General features: G+C 39.2%; 1 protein-coding gene across 3 annotated transcripts in view; it reads right to left on the bottom strand.

Annotated features, from left to right (window-relative positions):
• Nucleotides 1–21373, bottom strand: part of MYOM1 (myomesin 1) — a 153414-nt gene that overhangs the window by 73198 nt on the left and 58843 nt on the right. For all 3 annotated transcript variants that reach the window (XM_080685527.1, XM_080685528.1, XM_080685529.1), the window contains exon 10: nucleotides 20187–20348. In XM_080685527.1, the coding sequence (XP_080541653.1) occupies nucleotides 20187–20348 (162 nt within the window). The remainder of the gene's footprint in view (nucleotides 1–20186; nucleotides 20349–21373) is intronic.

The raw sequence follows: 21373 nt of genomic DNA, 5'->3' as shown, positions 1-21373 counted from the left end.
CCATCACCAAAAGAACCTGGGTAGCAAAGCAATTGGATCTACAATTAAAACACAACAGGAAAACATGGGAAGACAAAAAAGCAATCCCCAAAGGAAAGAAAAAGAGGAACCACCAGAAAGGGAGTTAAATGAAATTGAGGCTAGCAGCTTAACAGAAAAATAATTCAGAGTAATGGTTATAAGGATATTTAAATGGATGGATGACAAATACACACAACTCAATGACAAATACACACAACTCAATGAGAACTATAAGGAGCTGAATGAGAATGTCACCAACATGAAAAGAAACGAAGAGGAGATGAAGAACGACATAGCTGCAATAAAGAAAACATTGGAAGGCTTAAACAGTAGACTAGAAGAAGCTGAGGACGGCATCAGTGAATTAGAAGACAAGGTAGGAAAAAACACAGAAACACAGCAGCAACTGGAAAGAAGACTTAAAAAGCAAGAGGAGAGCCTAAGAGAGCTTTGGGACAACACAAAACGAAACAATATTCGAATAATAGGGATACCAGAAGGAGAGGAAGAGAAGCAAGGAATAGAAAACCTGTTTGAAGAAATAATGACAGAAAACTTCCCTGATATTGGCAAGAAAAAAACTATGCAAGTCCAAGAAGTACATAGTGTCCCAAACAAGTTGAACCCCAAAAGACCGACAACAAGACACATCATAATTAAATTGGCGAACACTAACGACAAAGTAAGAATCTTAAAGGCTGCCAGAGAGAGACAGAAAGTTACCTACAAGGGATCTCCTATTAGAATATCAATTGATTTCTCAACAGAAACACACCAGGCCAGAAGGGAATGAAATGAAATATACAAAGTGATGTAAAGCAAGGGTTTGAATCCAAGAATACTATACCCAGAAAGGCTATCATTCAAAATTGAAGGTGGAATCAGGAGCTTCACAGACAAAAAAGGGCTAAGAGAGTTTATCACTACCAAGCCAGCAATGCAAGAAATGCTAAAGGGACTGCTGTAAAAAGAAGAAAGATAAAGGCAAGAAGAAACACAAACACTAAAGAAAAATATGACAACAAACATGTACTTGTCAATAATAACATTAAACGTAAATGGATTAAATGCACCAATCAAAAGACATAGGGTAGCTGAATGGATAAGAAAACATGACCCATATATTTGCTGTCTACAAGAGACCCACCTCAGAGCAAAGGATTCACACAGACTGAGAGTGAAGGGATGGAAAAACATATTTCAGGCAAATGTAAATGAGAAAAAAGCTGGGGTTGCGATACTTATTTCTGATAAAATAGACCTCAAAGTAAAGGCCATAACAAGAGATAAGGAAGGCCACTACATAATACTAAAGGGAGCAATTCAACAAGAAGATATAACTCTGGTAAACATATATGCACCCAATGCAGGAGCACCCAAATACATAAAAAAACTCCTAGAAGATATCAAGGGAGAGATCGACAACAATACCATCATAGTAGGAGACTTTAATACACCACTGACATCATTGGATAAAACCTCTAGACAAATAGTCAGCAAAGAAACAGCAATTCTAAATGACGCACTAGATCAAATGGACCTAATTGACATCTTCAGAGCATTTCACCCCAAAGCCACGGAATATACGTTCTTCTCAAGTACACATGGGACATTTTCAAAAATAGACTACATATTGGGTCACAAGCAAAGTCTCCCCAAATTCAAAAAGATTGAAATCATATCAAGCATTTTCTCAGACCACAATGGCATAATATTAGAAATAAACTATAATAAAAAACATTCCAAAAAATTCAAACACTTGGAAGCTGAATAGCATGCTATTAAACAATGATTGGGAGATCAACGGATGAAAGAAGAAATTAAAAACATCCTGGAGATTAATGACAATAAAAACACAACAATGCAAATGCTATGGGACACAATGAAAGCACTCCTGAGAGGGAAGTTTATAGCTCTACAGGCCTACCTCAAAAAACAAGAAAAAATGGTAATAAATCATCTAACTCAACAACTCAAAGAATTAGAAAGAGAGCAACATGAAAAGCCCACAGTGAGCAGAACTAAGGAAATAATAAAGATCAGAGCAGAAATGAATGACTAGAGACCAAAAAAACAATACAAAAGATCAACAAAACCAAGAGGTGGTTCTATGAAAGGATAAACAAGATTGATGAACCTCTCTCCAGGCTCACCAAGAAGCAAAGAGAGAGGACCCAAATAAACAGAATCAGAAATGAAAGAGGTGAAATAACAACGGACCCCACAGAAATACAAAGGATTGTTAAAAAAAATACTATGAATAACTCTATTCTAACAAACTACACAACCTGGAGGAAATGGACACATTCCTAGAAAAATACAACCTTCCAAACTCACTCAGGAAGATTCTAAAAATCTCAATAGGCTGATAACTATGGAAGAAATTGAAGCAGTCATCAAAAAGCTTCCAGCAAACAAAAGCCCAGGGCCAGACGGCTTCACAGGGGAGTTTTACCCAACATTCAAGGAAGAACTAAAACTTATCCTCCTCAGACTATTCCAGAAAATTCAAGAGGAAGGAACACTTCCAAGCTCCTTCTATGAAGCCAGCATCACCCTAATACCAAAACCAGATAAAGATAATACAATGAAAGAGAATTACAGGCCAATATACCTCATGAATATAGATGCCAAAATCCTCAACAAAATTCTAGCAAATTGAATCCAGCAATACATCAGAAAGATCATACACCATGACCAAGTAGGATTTATCCCGGGGATGCAAGGATGGTACAATATTCATAAATCAATAAACGTGATACATCACATAAACAAATTGAAAGATAAAAACCACATAGTCATATCAGTTGATACAGTAAAAGCATTTGACAAAATCCAACACCCTTTCTTGATAAAAACTCTCAGCAGGGTGGGAATAGAAGGATCATACCTGAACATAATAAAAGCCATATATGACAAACCCACAGCCAACATCATACTCAATGGGCAAAAACTAAAACCATTTCCCCTAAGAACAGGAACAAGACAGGGATGTCCACTCTCACCACTCCTGTTTGACATAGTACTGGAAGTATTAGCCATTGCAGTTTGACAAGAAGAAGAAATAAAAGGCATCCAAATTGCAAAAGAAGAAGTAAAACTGTCCTTATTTGCAGATGACATGATATTGTACATAAAAAACATGAAAGACTCCATCAAAAAACTAACAGACTTAATAAATGAATTCGGCAATGTAGCAGGATACAAAATTAACGCCAAGAAATCTATGGCATTTCTATACACCAATAGTGAACTTACAGAAAGAGAGACTAAAAAAGCAATCCCATTTACCATCGCACCAAAAAAATTAAGATACCTAGGAATAAACTTAACTAAGGAGGTAAAAGACCTATATGCGGAAAACTACAGGACACTGAAAAAAGAGATAGAGGAAAACGTAAACAGATGGAAGAACATACCATGTTCATGGATTGGTAGAATCAACATCATTAAAATGTCCATACTACCCAAAGCAATATATAGATTCAATGCACTCCCCATTAAAATACCAATGGCATATCTCAAAGAACTCTCCAAAAATTTATCTGGAATAAAAAAGACCCCGAATAGCCACAGCAATTCTGAGAAAGAAGAATAAAGTAGGTGGGATCTCAATACCAGATATCAAGCTGTATTACAAAGCCACTGTTCTTAAAACAGCCTGGTACTGGCACAAGAACAGACATATAGATCAATGGAATAGAATAGAGAACCCAGAAATGGACCCAAATCACTATGCTCAATTAATATTTGACAAAGGAGGCACAAACATACAATGGAGTCAAGACAGTCTCTTCAAAAAATGGTGTTGGGAAAATTGGACAGATACATGCAAAAAATGAAGCTAGATCACCAACTTACACCATACACAAAAATAAATTCAAAATGGATAAAGGACTTAAACATAAGACGGGAAACCATAAAAATACTAGAGGAGTCCACAGGCAGAAAAATCTCAGACATATGCCGAAGGAACTTCTTCACTGATACTGCTCCTAGGGCAATGGAAACTAAAGAGAAAATAAACAAATGGGACTACAACAAAATAAAAAGCTTTTGCACAGCAAAGGAAACCATCAATACAACAACAAGAAAGCCCACTGCATGGAAGAACATATTTGCCAATGATGTCAACGATAAGGGGTTAATCTCCAACATTTACAGAGAACTCATACAACTTAACAAAAAGAAGATAAACAACCCAATCAAAAAATGGGCAACTGATCTAAATAGACACTTTTTGAAAGAAGACAGAAGGAAGGCCAAGAGACATATGAAAACCTGCTCAAAGTCACTAATCATCAGAGAGATGCAAATCAAAACAACAATGCGGTACCATCTTACACCTGTCAGAAGGGCTATCATCAACAAATGACAAGTGTTGGCGAGGATGCAGAGAAAAAGGAACTCTTTTGCACTGCTGGTGGGAATGCAGAATGGTGCAGCCACTGTGGAGAACAGTATGGAGTTTCCTCAAAAAACTAAAAATGGAACTCCCATTTGACCCAGTGATCCCAGTTCTAGGAATATATCCCAAGAAACTAGAAACACGAATCAGAAAGGATATATGCACCCCTATGTTCATAGCAGCACAATTCACCATAGCTAAGATTTGGAAACAGCCTAAATGCCCATCAGCAGATGAGTGGATTAAAAAACTGTGGTATATCTACACAATGGAATACTACGCTGTGGTAAAAAAGGAGATCCTACCATTTGCAACAACATGGATGGAGATGAAGAGTATTATGTTAAATGAAATAAGCCAGGCAGAGAAAGATAAATATCACATGATCTCACTCATTTGTGGAATATAATGAATGGCATAGATTGATGAGCAAGTACAGATCCAGAGACTGAAAAACGTCGATCAGCACATCATACCTCAGGGAAGGTAGGGGAGGGTGGGGGTAAGGTGGAGAGATCAACCAAGGGACTTGTGTGCATGCATATGAGCGTAATCAATGGACACAGACAACAAGGGGGGTGGGGCATAAGAGGGGGTGGGGGGTTAGGGGGGAATAAGGACACATATGTAAAAAATTTAAAAAAATTATAAAAAAATAAAATTAAATTAAAATAAAATATTAAATCTAATCCATACTAGTGGTCACAAAAAAAATAAATAAATAAAAAGGACCCATGACCTTTGTCTCATGGCCCTTGACTGCCCACATGTTCTAAAAGAAAATAAATATGTAGATATTGTGGATTGCTATCAGAAAAGTCAAATGTAAGTTGTGCCAGACAGTCTGTTCTTAAGATATTTATTGTGTAATGTTACTCAGAAACTATGAATGGCTCCAAAAGGGAACAAATAGCCCCCTCTGTTACCTTCCGGATGCATCCACAAGAGAATAAGAACCATGAAGCTTTGCCCATTCCTATGCTGGGCACTACTGTTTTGGAAAAGAAAGGAAAACATTTATTTCAATCAAATGTTTGTTCCCGAACTTAAGATATTTGCGAGAGGAACTCTGATGTAATACTCACATCTGAGTTTGGCTTATGGGAGTTTAGTAAAAGTCCAGGATTATACAAGAAACAGAGGACAGTGACTATTTATGAAATGGGATCCTCTGACAGTGGGGTCCTCTTAGCAGTGTCTTCAGGCACAGCTAAAATGGTGAATCAGGGATGTTTTTAGGAGGAGAGGAAGAAGAATAAAAATAATCAGTAGCTTTTTAAATGAGAACAATTAAGACAGGAGGCAGAGTCCCTGAAGGAAGGAATCCACATTTGACAATTTCTTCTGACATCTGGTCAACCCTTTCATAATTAGAGTTAGTCTGAGAGGAGGCTGAGACATGTAGGAGCCACTTACCCAAGGGAAAATGCTCTTGACTGAATAAACACTTTTTTTTTCTATCCACTACACTTGCATAAGTCTTCTGAGTTACTAAAACATTTGATAACAGAGCAGAAATATTTGTCTACTTCTTAATTTAATAGGTGCATATTACCTGTGAATAGTTCAAGTCACTTCGATTTTGAACATTCTATTTCTTGCCCCATGAGATCTGCAGTCTGTCCCTGGGGAAATGTCTCCTGCTATAGGAAAACTAATTGGTGCCTGAAACCTAATGCAGAATGCCTACATGCCACACAACAGAGAGTTATTTCATCTCTGAAATCAATACAAATATATTTTTTAAAAAATTAAGCTCTAGCTGGTTTGGCTTAGTGGATAGAGCATCAGCCTGCGAACTGAGAGTCCCAGATTCAATTCCAGTCAAGGGCACATGCCCAGGTTGTGGGCTCACCCCCAGTTGGGGGCATGCAGAAGGCAGCCGATCAATCATTCTCTCTCATCATTGATGCTTCTATTTCTCTTTCCCTTTCCCCTCCTCTCTGAAATCAATCTATACTAATAAAAGGGTAATATGCAAATTGGTCAGGATGCCCTCACAGTAACAACTGAACAACAGGTTGCATGGGGCAACAAGGCCGGCAGGGGGGGTAGTTAGGGGCGACCAGGCAGGCAGACAGGTGAGCAGTTAGGAGCCAGTGGTCCCGGATTGTGAGAGGGATGTCCGAGGGGTCCCGGATTAGAGAGGGTGCAGGCTGGGCTGAGAGGAACCCCTCCCCACACCTGTGCATGAATTTCGTGCACCAGGCCTCTAGTAAAAATATATTTTAAAAAATACATTAAAAGAAATTTAGTTCACTGAACATCCATTGTATTTAACAGTTGGCATTTAGGGAGTCATTTTTCAGCACTTTTATAAAATTGCTTATAAGATGTGGGCTTGACAAGCTTTCAAAAACAGCTTCTCTTTAGCAGCTGCTGGAAGCCAAATCCAAATACTGTGTTATGTTACTTCACACTTGTGCTCTTGGCTCCTAGCAGCTGCTATGGATTCTCTGGCTCACAGCCCCCAGTCAGTCAATGTCAATCCTTTCCTTAGCCTCTGCCCTGCCTTCTCCCAACCCTCCAAATAGCCAAACTTTTTGTATGTTTGATTAATTAGGTCAAAGATTATCCTGCTACTCTTTATATTTTGACATCTGACACAGGCTATTAATAACTTTTTCCAAAATGGAAATAATTCTAATGTTTATACTAATAAAAGGATAATATGCTAATTAGACCAGGAGACCTTCTGGACTTCCTTCCGGACAAAGCCATGGTGGCAGGGCCGAGGCAGAGGCAGTTAAGGGCGAGCAGGCCGGCAGGGGGGAGCAGTTGGGGGCAATCAAGCTGTTGGGGGGGGCAGTTTGGGGCAAGCAGGCTGGCAGGGGAGTGCAGTTGGGGGTGAGCAGGCCGGCAGGGGGGGCAATTGGGGGTGAGCAGGCTTGCAGGGGGGGCAGTTGGGGGCGAGCAGGCCGGTGGGAGGGGGGCAGTTGGGGGCAAGCAGGCCGGCAGGCAGAGTGGTTCAGGGAGATCAAGCAGGCAGACAGGTGAGCGGTTAGGAGCCAAAGGTCCCAGATTGCAAGAGGGATGTTCAACTGCTGGTTTAGGCCCGATCCCCCGAGGGGTCCCAGATTGAAGAGGGTGCAGGCCAGGCTGAGGGACACCCACCCCGCCCCCGTGCATGAATTTCATGCACCGGGCCACTAGTTTATATATAAAAGTACTGCATGCTTGTTAAATACATTGAGTGGCCAAATTATTATGATCTCTGAACACATAATAATCTGGCCACTCAGAGAGTGTGTGTTTTTTTTTGGGGGGGAGGTATGTATGTATGTATGTATGTATGTATGTATGTGTGTGTGTATATATATTAGGGGCCCAGGGGAGGGGACATGGGTGGTTGGCTGGCCTGCCTGCTGATTGAACTCCTGGTTGAACTCCAATTTGCATATTAGCCTTTTATTATATAGGATATTATGTGTTCAGAGATCATAATAATCTGGCTACTCAGTATACATGATAATCAAAAAATACATAAAATTATCTTTTAAATGCCATAACTCAGAGATTACTACTACCAACATATTGGCCTACATTTTTCTAGATTTTTTTCCTATATTTATAACTCAAAAGTGATTGTTTTTAAAATAAAATGGAATGGTACTATATAATTTCATGTAAACTGATTTTTCTTGATATATTATCATATATATAAGCATACATCATTAGTTTTCATATAAGCATACAACTTGTTTTTTCAACTTTGTCCACTCAAGTTCCTAGAATTATTGAAAACTAGAGGCCCATTGCACAAAGAGATTCATGCAATAGGCCTTCCTTCCCTTGGCTTCCAGCACCGGTTTTCCTCCGGCACCCGAAACCCAGGCCTTCGCTCTGGCCAGAGTCTGCTGCCTTCGTCTTCGCTGCTGCCTTCGTCTTCGCTGCAGACTCCGGCTGGAGTCTGCTATCTTCGCTGCAGACTCCAGCTGGAGTCTGCCATCTTTGCTGCAGACTCAGGCCAGAGTCTGCCATCTTCGTCTTCGCTGCAGACTCTGGACAGAGTCTGCCTTCTTCGTCTTTCCTGCAGGCTCCGGCCAGAGTCTGCCGCCTTCGTCTTCATCTTCGCTGCGGCCAGAGTGCCGCTCCTGTAGATCCCTTCGCCCCCCGCCCTCCCTCTCATAGCAGGCGTCCTGCCCTGCCCGGCCACTCCATGCCTGGAGCAGCTGGGCGGACGCCATCTTTGCCCTTCTAATTTGCATATCCCCTCCTGATTAGCTGGTGGGTGTAGCGGAGTGATGGTCAATTTGCATGATTCTCTTTTATTAGTGTAGATGTGCCTACAATACATAGTGGCAAAACACACTGAGAGCCCTGGCTGGTTTGGCTCAGTGGATAGAGTGTCAGCCTGTGGACTGAAAGGTCCCAGGTTCGATTCCGGTCAAGGGCATGTACCTTGGTTGCGGGCACATCCCCAGTAGGAGGTGTGCAGGAGGCAGCTGATCGATGTTTCTCTCTCATCGATGTTTCTAACTTTCTATCCCTCTCCTTTCTTCTCTGTAAAAAATCAATAAAATATATATATTTTTAAAAAACACACTGAGAAAAGCCAAGCAGATTTACACTCACTACAATAGATATTGGTCCCTCCATTCCTTTATCCCAATGGACTTAAAAAATCTTTTCATTCTTTTCAATATGATAGATTAACACATATCATTTTAATTACTTTGATTACTAGTGATAACTTTTTTACATACTTATTTGCCATTTGTAATTCTTTTTTCATGACATTTCTATCCCATCCTTTATCATATTATCAACTCTTCTCTCCACCCTCTCTCTATAGGATATGGTGAGGAAAGAATACAGGGATGGGCAAAAGTAGGTTTATAGTTGTTAATATGAAAAATAATACAATAATTAAAAAATAATAATATAAGAATAAACTGTTTCTTGTATTCACAACTATAAACCTGTATTTGCCCAACCCATATATAAAAGTCTAGAAAGCTATGTAACAAAATTATAACACTGGGAGAGGAGGGAATAATGGCGGCGGAATAGACAGACGTGTTCCGAGCCTTGTCCCGGAGCAGAAAGAAAGAACAGCTGAGGGTCGCACAAGGAGTGTTTGTTGGCTGGTTGGGAGACAGCTGAATTCCAGAAGGAGGTGGGGGACTGCTGAACGGGGTTCCCCTGACCTGGCAGCACCAACTGTGGCTGGGTCCCCTCCCGGAGCTGCGGGGTTGGACGCGGAGTCTGCGCCATCTTGATCCGGAAAGTGGAGCTTATCTGAAGCCTGAGAATCCACAACGGCGGCACCCCAGGAACAGCTGCGAGCCCCAGAACAACGCTCCCCAACTGGCGCAAGCACACGGGTTCAGAGGAGCTCTACACTCCACCACGGAAAGGTCAGATTTCGCCTGGGATAAGGTGAGGTCTCTGGTCCCGGCGGGAGAGAGGAACGCGCGTTTTGCGGGAGCTGGAGGACCAGGGAAGTCTGTGCCTAGAAAAATCCGTGGCTGTAGGGGCTGGCGTGATCTGTGATTGTGGAAAGGGGTCCTCAGAGCTGCTAAGAGAAGGGCACTCTAAAAAGCAACCCATTTTGATCTGAAGTGCAGGGACACCCTAAGAATTTTCAGGCAGTCCAGACTTACGCGCAGCCCCTGCGTTCCCTGGGTGCCTGGGCTTACGCGGAGTCCCGGAGTACGCACAACTGGGCTTTTTCCTCTTGAAATTCTTGCTTCTGATTACTAAGCCCAATACATAGGATCACCCAGTTGGGGACACCCTGGGAGACTGCAGGGGAAGGTTGTTTTTCTGGAACCTGGGGATCGGAGCGGGGAGTGACCATCAGAGAGTCAGCTCTGAGGCAGACCACTCCCACAGGCCGGTGACGAGTGCCACAGAGAAAGAAGGCTCTAACACGGCCTAGAGAGGCCATAGATAGACCCGGAAGTTAATCCAGAAACACTGCCACCCAGGGGCTGAATCACAAATCGACTCTTGTGTAATCAAAAATAAAGGAATACGAGAAATTAAGACACACCGCCTGCTTAAAATCAGGACTGGCTTACAACACCGAAGAGCAGTGGATCGCAGGGAACTGCAATACTGTCTGGACTGAGAAACAGGCGTGCCAAACAGAAAAACAGAGGAAGTGAATGACCTTCACTACTTCACATTTTATTTTTACCTTTTATTTTTTTATTTTTTTTATTTTTTTTTTATTTTCATTTTTTGCATCTTTTAATCAAGAAACTTTTTTTTTCTTTTTTCATCACTTGATTTTACCTTTTTAATGATTACATTTTTATTTTCAATCCGTATTATTACTACTGCTATTTTATCTTTTTTTTTTTTTTTTAAAGTGTCATTTTATTTTCTCTTCATTTTATTTTGGGATTAGGGTTCTACATTCTATTTTTATCTTTCCTTTAGCATCGTTTTACTCTATCTCAACTCTACCTTTAGGCCATCACTCTCTTCCTAACCTCCCCCTTTTCAGTGTCCTGTTTATATTACCCTTTTACTGCTTTAGATTTTCCCTATTCTTTCTGTTTACCCCTTGTTAAAATTTCACCCTACTTACATATCTAATCTCCAATCCTCTGCTCCAAGTCCACATACACCTCTCCCTTCGCTGTCTGAGCTATCCATAAACTTGTCCTTCTCTCTGTCCTTTTGTTGTTGTTTGCTTGAATGTAGATTATATCTAATTTTTATGCTTTTTTTGTGAGATTGTTTTGCTTATTCTTCTTTTGTTTATTTTTTTGTTCGTTTTGTGCTTCAGCTTTCCCTTGCCTCACTCCATATTAGTTGGTGTGGTAGTTTGTACTAATCCCCAGGCACTTGTTGCTGGCATTTTCTGGGATTAGTGATTGTTCTATTGGAGTTTTATCCCCAATATATATAGTCTGTTCCCCTTTCTCTCTTAGTCACTTTCTTGTCTCTCTTACTTTTTTTTTTTTTCTTTACTTTCCCTTTTCCCAATTTCATTTTCACACTCCTTTTTTCTTTCTTTCTTTCTTTCTTTCTTTCTTTCTTTCTTTCTTTCTTTCTTTCTTTCTTTCTTTCTTTCTTTCTTTCCTTTTTCCTCTTCTTCTTTCTCTCCTATCACCTAATTTGCCTTTCTCTGGTGGTCACCTTTATTGGAGGTTATTAATATCGTGAATACATTCCTGTTCAGTGCCTTGTGAGTTGTACCTGGTAGTGCTGTATTTTGTGCCTTTAAATCAACCCAGGAGAGAGAGAACTACATAACCAGACACCCAGAGAAGAGAGACCATGGGGAGACAAAGAAGCAGCCCGCATATGAAAGAAAAGCAGGCATCACCAGAAAAGGAAGTAAACGAAATGGAGGCAAGCAACCTTCCAGAAAAAGAATTCAGAGAAATGGTCATAAGGTGGCTGAAAAGAATGGAAGACAAATTCGACAATATGAGCAAGAACCAAGAGGAAATGAAGAAGAACCAAGAAGAAATGAAAAATGACATCGCTGCCGTAAAGAACTCAATAGAAAGCATCAAGAGTAGACTAGAAGAAGCAGAGGACCGCATCAGTGAGCTAGAAGACAAGATGGAAAAAAATACCCAAGAAAAGCAACTTCTAGAAAAAAAAATTAAAAGGCAGGAGGAGAGTCTAAGGGAACTTTGGGACAACACGAAACAAAACAACATCCGCATAATAGGGGTTCCAGAAGGAAAGGAAGCTGAGCAAGGAATAGAAAACCTCTTTGAAGAAATAATGACAGAAAATTTCCCAGATATAGGGAAGAAAAAACCCACACAAATCCAAGAAGCTCACAGAGTCCCAAGCAAAATGAACCCCAAAAGACCGACGCCAAGGCACATTATAATTAAATTGGCAAACACCAACGACAAAGTAAGAATCTTAAAAGCAGCAAGAGAGAGACAGAAAGTTACATACAAAGGAACCCCCATCAGACTAGCAACTGATTTCTCAACAGAAACTCATCAGGCCAGAAGGGAATGGAATGAAATATACAAAGTCATGCAAAGGAAGGGGCTGAATCCAAGAATACTGTACCCAGCAAGGCTGTCAATCAAAATTGAAGGTGAAATCAGGAGCTTCACAGACAAAAAAGGACTAAGGGAATTTATTACCACCAAACCAGCAATGCAAGAAATGCTAAAGGGTCTACTGTAAAAAAAAAAAAAAGAAAGAAAGAAAGAAAGAAAGAAACAGGAAGCGAAGAAGTAACACAGGGGTAAAGAATAGGAATGGCGACAAATAAGTACCTATCAATAATAACTTTAAATGTAAATGGATTAAATGCCCCAATCAAAAGACATAGGGTAACGGATTGGATAAGAAAACACGACCCATATATCTGCTGTCTACAAGAAACCCACCTCAGAAAAAAAGATGCACACAGACTGAGGGTGAAGGGATGGAAAAAGGTTTTCCAGGCAAATGGAACTGAAAAAAAAGCTGGGGTAGCAATACTTATTTCTGACAAATTAGATCTCAAACTGAAGGACATAACAAGAGATAAGGAAGGCCATTTCATAATACTAAAGGGAGCAATCCAACAAGAAGAAATAACTCTGGTAAACATATATGCACCCAACACAGGAGCACCCAAATACATAAAAAAACTCCTGGAGGATATCAAGGGAGAGATTGACAGCAATACAATCATAGTAGGGGACTTTAATACCCCACTATCACCACTGGACAAATCCTCTAAACAAAACATCAGCAAAGAAACATCAATCCTAAATGACTCACTAGACCAGATGGAATTAATTGACATCTTCAGAACATTTCACCCCAAAGCCACAGAATATACATTCTTCTCAAGTGCACATGGGTCATTTTCAAAGATAGACCATATGTTGGGACATAGGCAAAGTCTCTTCAAATTCAAGAAGATAGAAATCATATCAAGCATCTTCTCAGACCACAGTGGCATAAAACTGGAAATCAACTACAATAAAAACAACCCAAAGAAATCAAACACATGGAGACTAAACAGCATGCTATTAAACCATGACTGGGTTACCAGAGAGATCAAAGAAGAAATAAAAAACATCATGACAACAAATGACAATGAAAACACTACAATCCAAAATCTATGGGACACAGCGAAAGCAGTCCTGAGAGGGAAGTTCATAGCTCTACAAGCCTACTGCAAAAAACAAGAAACAGGGGTAATAAATTACCTAACCCAACAACTCAAAGAGTTAGAAAAAGAGCAACAAGAAAAGCCCAGTGTAAGCAGAAGGAAGGAAATAATAAAGATCAGAGCACAGATAAACGACATAGAGACCAAAGAAACAATACAAAAGATCAACAAAACCAAGAGCTGGTTCTTTGAAAGGATAAACAAGATTGATGAACCTCTAGCCAGGCTCACCAAGAAGCAAAGAGAGAGGACCCAAATAAACAAGATCAGAAATGAAAGAGGTGAAATAACAACAGATCCCGCCGAAATACAAAGGATTGTTAAAAAATACTACGAACAACTCTATTCCAACAAACTGGACAACCTGGAGGAAATGGACATATTCCTAGAAAAATATAACCTTCCAAAACTCAATCAGGAAGAATCTAAACATCTCAACATGCCAGTAACTATGGAAGAAATTGAAGCAGTCATCAAAGAGCTTCCAGCAAACAAAAGCCCGGGGCCAGACGGCTTCACAGGAGAGTTCTACCAAACATTCAAGGAAGAACTAAAACCTATCCTCCTCAGACTATTCCAAAAAATTCAAGAGGAAGGAACACTTCCAAGCTCCTTCTATGAAGCCAGCATCACCCTAATACCAAAACCAGATAAAGACAACACAATGAAGGAGAATTACAGGCCAATATCCCTCATGAATGTAGATGCCAAAATCCTCAATAAAATTCTAGCAAATAGGATCCAGCAGTACATCAGAAAGATCATACACCATGACCAAGTAGGATTTATCCCAGGAATGCAAGGATGGTTCAATATCCGCAAATCAATAAATGTGATACATCACATAAACAAATTGAGAGATAAAAATCACATAGTCATATCAATTGATGCAGAAAAAGCATTTGACAAAATCCAACACCCTTTCTTGATAAAAACTCTCAACAAGGTGGGAATAGAAGGATCATACCTCAACATAATAAAAGCTATATATGATAAACCCACAGCTAACATCATACTCAATGGGCAAAAACTAAAACCATTTCCCCTAAGAACAGGAACAAGACAGGGATGCCCACTCTCACCACTCCTGTTTGACATAGTACTGGAAGTATTAGCCACTGCAATTAGACAAGAAGAAGAAATAAAAGGCATCCAAATTGGAAAAGAAGAAGTAAAGCTGTCCTTATTTGCAGATGACATGATATTGTACATAAAAAACCTGAAAGACTCCATCAAAAAACTAACAGACTTAATAAATGAATTTGGCAATGTAGCAGGATACAAAATTAACACCAAGAAATCTATGGCATTTCTATACACCAACAATGAACTTACAGAAAGAGAGACTAAAAAAGCAATCCCATTTTCCATCGCACCAAAAAAATTAAGATACTTAGGAATAAACCTAACCAAGGAGGTAAAAGACCTATATGCGGAAAACTACAGGACCCTGAAAAAAGAGATAGAGGAAGATGTAAACAGATGGAAGAACATACCATGTTCATGGATTGGTAGAATCAACATCATTTAAATGTCCATACTACCCAAAGCAATCTATAGATTCAATGCACTCCCCATTAAAATACCAACGGCGTATTTCACAGACCTAGAAAGAACTCTCCAAAAATTCATCTGGAATAAAAAAAGACCCCGAATAGCCACAGCAATCCTGAGAAAGAAGAATAAAGTAGGAGGGATCTCAATACCAGATTTCAAGCTGTATTACAAAGCCACTGTCCTCAAAACAGCCTGGTACTGGCACAAGAACAGACATATAGATCAATGGAACAGAATAGAGAATCCAGATATCGACCCAAACCAATATGCGCATTTAATATTTGACAAAGGAGGCATGAGCATACAATGGAGTCAAGACAGTCTCTTTAATAAATGGTGTTGGGAAAATTGGACAGATACATGCAAAAAAATGAAACTAGATCACCAACTTACACCATACACAAAAATAAACTCAAAATGGGTACTGGACTTAAATATAAGACGGGAAACCATAAAAATACTAGAGGAATCCACAGGCAGCAAAATCTCAGACATATGCCAAAAGAACTTTTTCAGTGATACTGCCCCTAGGGCAATGGAAGCCAAACAGAAAATAAACAAATGGGACTACATCAAAATAAAAAGCTTTTGCACAGCAAAAGAAACCATCAACAAAACAACAAGAAACCCCACTGTATGGGGGAACATATTTGCAAATGGTATCACTGATAAAGGTTTAATTTCCAACATCTACAGGCAGCTTATACAACTTAATAAAAGGAAGATAAAGGATCCAATAAAAAAATGGGCAACGGACCTAAATAGAATCTTTTCGAAAGAAGACAGAAGGAAGGCCAAGAGACACATGAAAACATGCTCAAAGTCACTAATTATCCGAGAGATGCAAATCAAAACAACAATGCGATACCATCTCACACCTGTCAGAATGGCTATCATCAACAAATCAACAAACGACAAGTGTTGGCGAGGATGCGGAGAAAAAGGAACCCTCGTGCACTGCTGGTGGGAATGCAGACTGGTGCAGCCACTGTGGAGAACAGTATGGAGTTTCCTCAAAAAACTGAAAATGGAACTCCCATTTGACCCAGTAATCCCACTCCTAGGAATATATCCTAAGAAACCAGAAACACCAATCAGAAAGGATATATGCACCCCTATGTTCATAGCAGCACAATTTACAATAGCTAAGATTTGGAAACAGCCTAGGTGCCCATCAGCAGATGACTGGATCAGAAAACTATGGTACATCTACACAATGGAATACTATGCTGCCGTAAAAAAGAAGGAATTACTACCATTTGTAGGCACTTGGATGGAATTAGAGAACATTATGCTAAGTGAAATAAGCCAGTCAATGAAAGAAAAATACCACATGATCCCACTCATTTGGGGATAATGAAAAACATTATAAACTGATGATCAAAAAGATAGTTACAGAGGCAGTAAAGCATCAAACAGACTGTCAAATTACAGGGGTAAGGTTAGGGAGAGGTGGGGGAAATAAGAGATCAACTGAAGGACTTATATGCATGTATATAAGAGTAACCAACGGATGCAAAACATTGGGGGGTGAGGGCATGTATGGGAGTGTGGTGGGGGTGGGGGGCAATGGTAAGATATGTACACATATAATACCTTAATAAAAATTTGAAAAAAAAAAATTATAACACTGGGTATCTCTGAATGGTAAACTAATGAAAGGCTTTTCTTTTTTTTTCTTATTTATATTATCTTTTTTCTTCTCCATGAAGAACACATATTATCTATGGACTGAACTCCTGTCCAAATGAGCACAACTTTGGAATGTCTTTGTGCAGTGTATAAACCACCATACGTCTTTGGAAATGACATATGGTGCTTTATACACTGCACATTATAGTTTGGAAGCTATTTTTTAAGCAGCAAAAATACCAGAGCTCTAGCATTGAAATGGCCTCATGCAGCTTAATGGATACAAAGTTTTTTTTTAAAAAAAACACACCATAAAATGTCATTTAAATATTTCTTAAAGAGTTAAATATAAATTTAACACATGACTCAGTAATTCCACTTACAGGTATCTATCTACCCAAGAGAAATTAAGACCTAGGTGCATGAATATGAGCACAAATGTTCATTGCAGTCTTATTCATAATATCTAGAGTGGAAACAATCTATCAGCTGGTGAATGGATAGACAAAATGAGGCATATCCATACAGTGCAATACTAGTCAGCAATAAAAAGGAACAAACTACTAACATAATGAGCCTCAAAATATATGCTCAAGAAAAGAAGAAAGATGTAAAAGATCACATATACAAAAATGTCCAGAAAAGATGAATCTATCGAGACAGAAAGCAGATTAGTGGTTGCCTAGGAGCCAGACTGGGGATAAGTGGAGAATGGGCATAAGAAATCTTCTTGGTGTGATAGAAATGTTCTAAAGCTGGATTGTGGATGATGGTTACACAACTCCATACATATTCTAAAAAGCAATGTTCACTTAACATGGTTGAATCTTATAGATGTAAATTATACCTCAAAAAAGATTTTAAAAAAAGAATCTAAAATACATAATTTATTCAGGAATTGCTGAAATTGTCTTTCCAATTTGTCTTTCCTATTTACCTTTTCAATTCTCTCATATCAATATCTGATAAATTTTAGAATCTTTCCATTTCCTTATTTTATGAATTTGAAAACTGGCTTAAGTATAAATTTCTAATTTAAATCCCTCTTTCCCCCCCCCTCCCCCATATATAGTTAGTTATCTGAAGTTTGGCCTAAATGTGACAGAGCCACAGTTCTGAGCATGGGCACTGAAAAATGTTGGGGTACTCCAGACTATGTCACAGTGCCCAGAAAGAGTCCAGGAGAAACCACCAAGGCATAACTAAGTATTTTGGGGTCACCAGGGATATTCTCTGGTTCAGGTAAGATAATAGAGAAAAGAAGCAAAGACTTTTAGTCAGGTTTATCCAGATGGTTTGGCTAAAGAAACGTACTTGCTGATAAATTCCCATGTGTCTGTTTTCATTGCAATTTACCCAGAAGGCTAGCTTCTTTCTTCCCTGTGGCAATAATGACTTTTCCCATAATGCTTTCACGTAGGAGAAAATCTAACACACTTTTCAGTTGGTATAGATATTCATGTATCTTTGTCAGTTGCTAGTCAGTGGCTAAATTCAATGATCATTTATTGCTGTTGAGTACTGGTGTGGTATAAACTGCTAACTGTTCTCACTATCCACTCTTCCTCCCTCCTTTTAGTATTTAAACTACTGAGCATTAGCAGGGAACATGCTGCCCGACAAGAGACTAGACACCCTAGCTTCCCTCACTGTGAGATGTGTGCATGTGGCTAAGTGTTCACATGCAGAACTGCTGTGTGCATCTCTGCTCTCCACTTCCTTCCTCTCCCCTTCCCATAGACTGGAATGGGATCATGGGACAGCATCATAGAGGGTAGTGGAACAACAACATAGATGGGATCTAGGACTCTGAAAAACAAGACTGAAGATAACCATCTGGACCATTCCCATGGTAAGTTTAAAAAATTAGCAAGACAACCTGTATTGTTTATATTTTTATTTTCTGTACTTTTGATATGTTGACATCTTATATACCTTTCTGGCTGGAGCTAGCCAATTCTTGGAGATAGCAGAGGGCTCAGCCTGGAGCCTGTCTTTGATATGCAAATTAATTAATCCAGAGCCAGGCCTCCTTGGTCTGGCCCAGGTGCCCTAGGGGGAAATATCCCTCTGCCTTAATCATCCCAGGGCCAGGTACTACATAACTAGGTACCATCCCTAAATTATTCACAGGAGTCAATCCTAAACTTCTTTGCTCCGTCTTGCCTTTCCCACAGAAACTTCAGTAAAAGCCATGATCTAGGCTCTCCCCTAACTCTTGCCCCTTCTGTCTCCTGACCAACCAATGCAGCTTCTTTCCCATGTGGTCCTGCATGGTATGCTCTGCCTCCTGTCTCTGGATTTCTAAGTATAAAATACTCTGTTTTGCCTGGCCAGTGTTGCTCAGTGGTAGAGCACTGAACTATGAATCAGGAGGTCACAGTTCGATTCCTGGTCAGGATATATGCCTGGGTTTCAGGCTAAAATGCCAGTAGGGGACTTGCAGGAGGCAGCCGATCAATGATTCTTTCTCATCACTGAAGTTTCTCTCTCTCTCTCCCTCTCCCTTCCTCTCTGAAATCAATAAAAAAATATATAAAAATAAAATACTCTGTTTCCCTGAGCCTCTCCTCTTACTCCTGCTGTAGCAACACCTGGCTGACCATCACATAAAAGAACACTGAAAACCCCCCTTATAGCCTGGAGGTATTAATGGTCCTCCCAGTGTGCTAGGGCCTCATGTAGAAATAACATTCCCACTTGTACATATATGATCCACTCAAGACACTGCTGAAAAAAATAAAAAATCCTAAAATTGATGATTATAGTTTGTTTTAAGAATTAAGTTATAGCTCTGGCCGGTTGGTTCAGTTGGTTGGGCGTCATCCTGTGAACAGAAAGGTTATCAGTTCAATTCCCAGTCAGAGCACATGCCTGGCTTGTAGGCTCGATCCCAGGAAGGCAGCCATCAATGTCTTGCTCTCACATGGATGTTTCTCTCTCTCTCCCTCTCCCTTCCTCTTTCTCTAAAAATTGATTTTTTAAAATCTTAAAAAATAAAAAAGAATTAAGTTGTAGCACTTTGTTTACTAGTTGATTAAAGCCAAAACTATTTTAAAAAGCTAAGAAATGAAATAATAAATTTGCTCCCAAAATAGATATTAAAGAGTAAGTTCCCAAATAACACATCATCCTTTTGTTGCAGCTTCCATAAACTCAGATGGCTTTTCATAAAGGATTTAACATCTCTACTGGAACACCTATAGAGAACTGCACGGTTGGCTCATTGAAGATGAGGAAAGTACTAACATTAGTGACAGTAACACAATTTTGAAACTAGTTACTTTTGGGTTGGTGCCTTCAGGGTTAACTTCTTTACATCAGGTCTGGAAGTTGATACACCTATGCCATGTAATCTGGAAGAATTTTCAAACAGCTCTTCTATCATTACATAAAACATGTTTGGATAGACTGATTTGATCTCAGTGTTTTAAAGATTCTTTAAAGATGCTTTCTGCTAGGTCTTACCTCGAACAAAGACGTAAGCACTATATTGTTCATAATATTCTCCCATTCGTGCACGGATTGTGTAGAGGCCTTCATCTTCTTTATTGAGATGAGAAAATGTCAGTGTTGCCCGATCTCCACTCCAATGGGTTTGCACCCACTTTGATGAAGAAACAGGTATTCCTGGGGAGAGAAGTCAGCAAATTAACTGATTTTTTCCCTCTATTTCTCCCTTCTTCATCTCTCCCCTCCAATCCTCTCTCTTCTCTTTCCCTCTACCCTTTCTCTATTTCTCTCCTTCTATATTGAAGGCTATTTGACAACAAGAGGAATTCTCTAGGGCTTTGAGTCATTCTGCCATGTTTATATTGGTAAAAATACTAGACCAGAAGCGAGGGACCAGTGCCAGATACATAACCCCCAGTGCAAATGAAATGGCAAGGTCTCTTGTTCAAAAAGCAGAGAAAAAAGTACATTAAAAAGTATAACGCTTTTTCTTCTAAAAATAGTTTATCACTTATAAAATGTAATAGGAATGATACAAACTGCAAAAACTAATATTTTTGTGCCATGCTTTTACAAAAAATAATACTTTATTATTATGATATCTTGATTGACAATAAATATTTCTGGCTTGATTTTCTGCAAATTCAGTTATTAGGCCATCAAATTCATACCTTTAACAATTTCATTTTAAGTGGATGTAATTGAAAGCAACATCACTCATGCTTTACAAATGCAAGATCACAAAGGAGATTTGAAAATTTTTTTATTTTGAGAAGAATCCTTCTGCTGATGCCACTATTATTACAGCTGTTAAGAGTGTTACTTAATTATGGTATTACATAAATTTATATTAAATAGTCTCATATAGTTAGAGTATTATAAAGTTAACTTTCTGATAAACTATTTCAAAATATAAATTTTACTACTCTAGAGCTGATTATTCTTGAAGAACAATTTTTCTAAAAAGATTTAATTCCCATACAAATCAGTTTCATGTAAGTCTAAATTTAATTTTTTTAATTTATTTTTTATTTTTTTATTAAGGTATTATATGTGTACATATCTTACCATTGCCCCCCCCCACCCCACTCCCATACATGCCCTCACCCCCAATGTTTTGCATCCGTTGGTTACTCTTATATACATGCATATAAGTCCTTCAGTTGATCTCTTATTTCCCCCACCTCTCCCTAACCTTACCC

Source organism: Plecotus auritus, assembly GCF_963455305.1.
Source record: "Plecotus auritus genome assembly, chromosome: 8".
NCBI lineage: Eukaryota > Metazoa > Chordata > Mammalia > Chiroptera > Vespertilionidae > Plecotus > Plecotus auritus.
The sequence above is the reverse complement of the archived record's forward strand: the minus strand, read 5'-3'. Positions and strand labels throughout refer to the sequence as shown.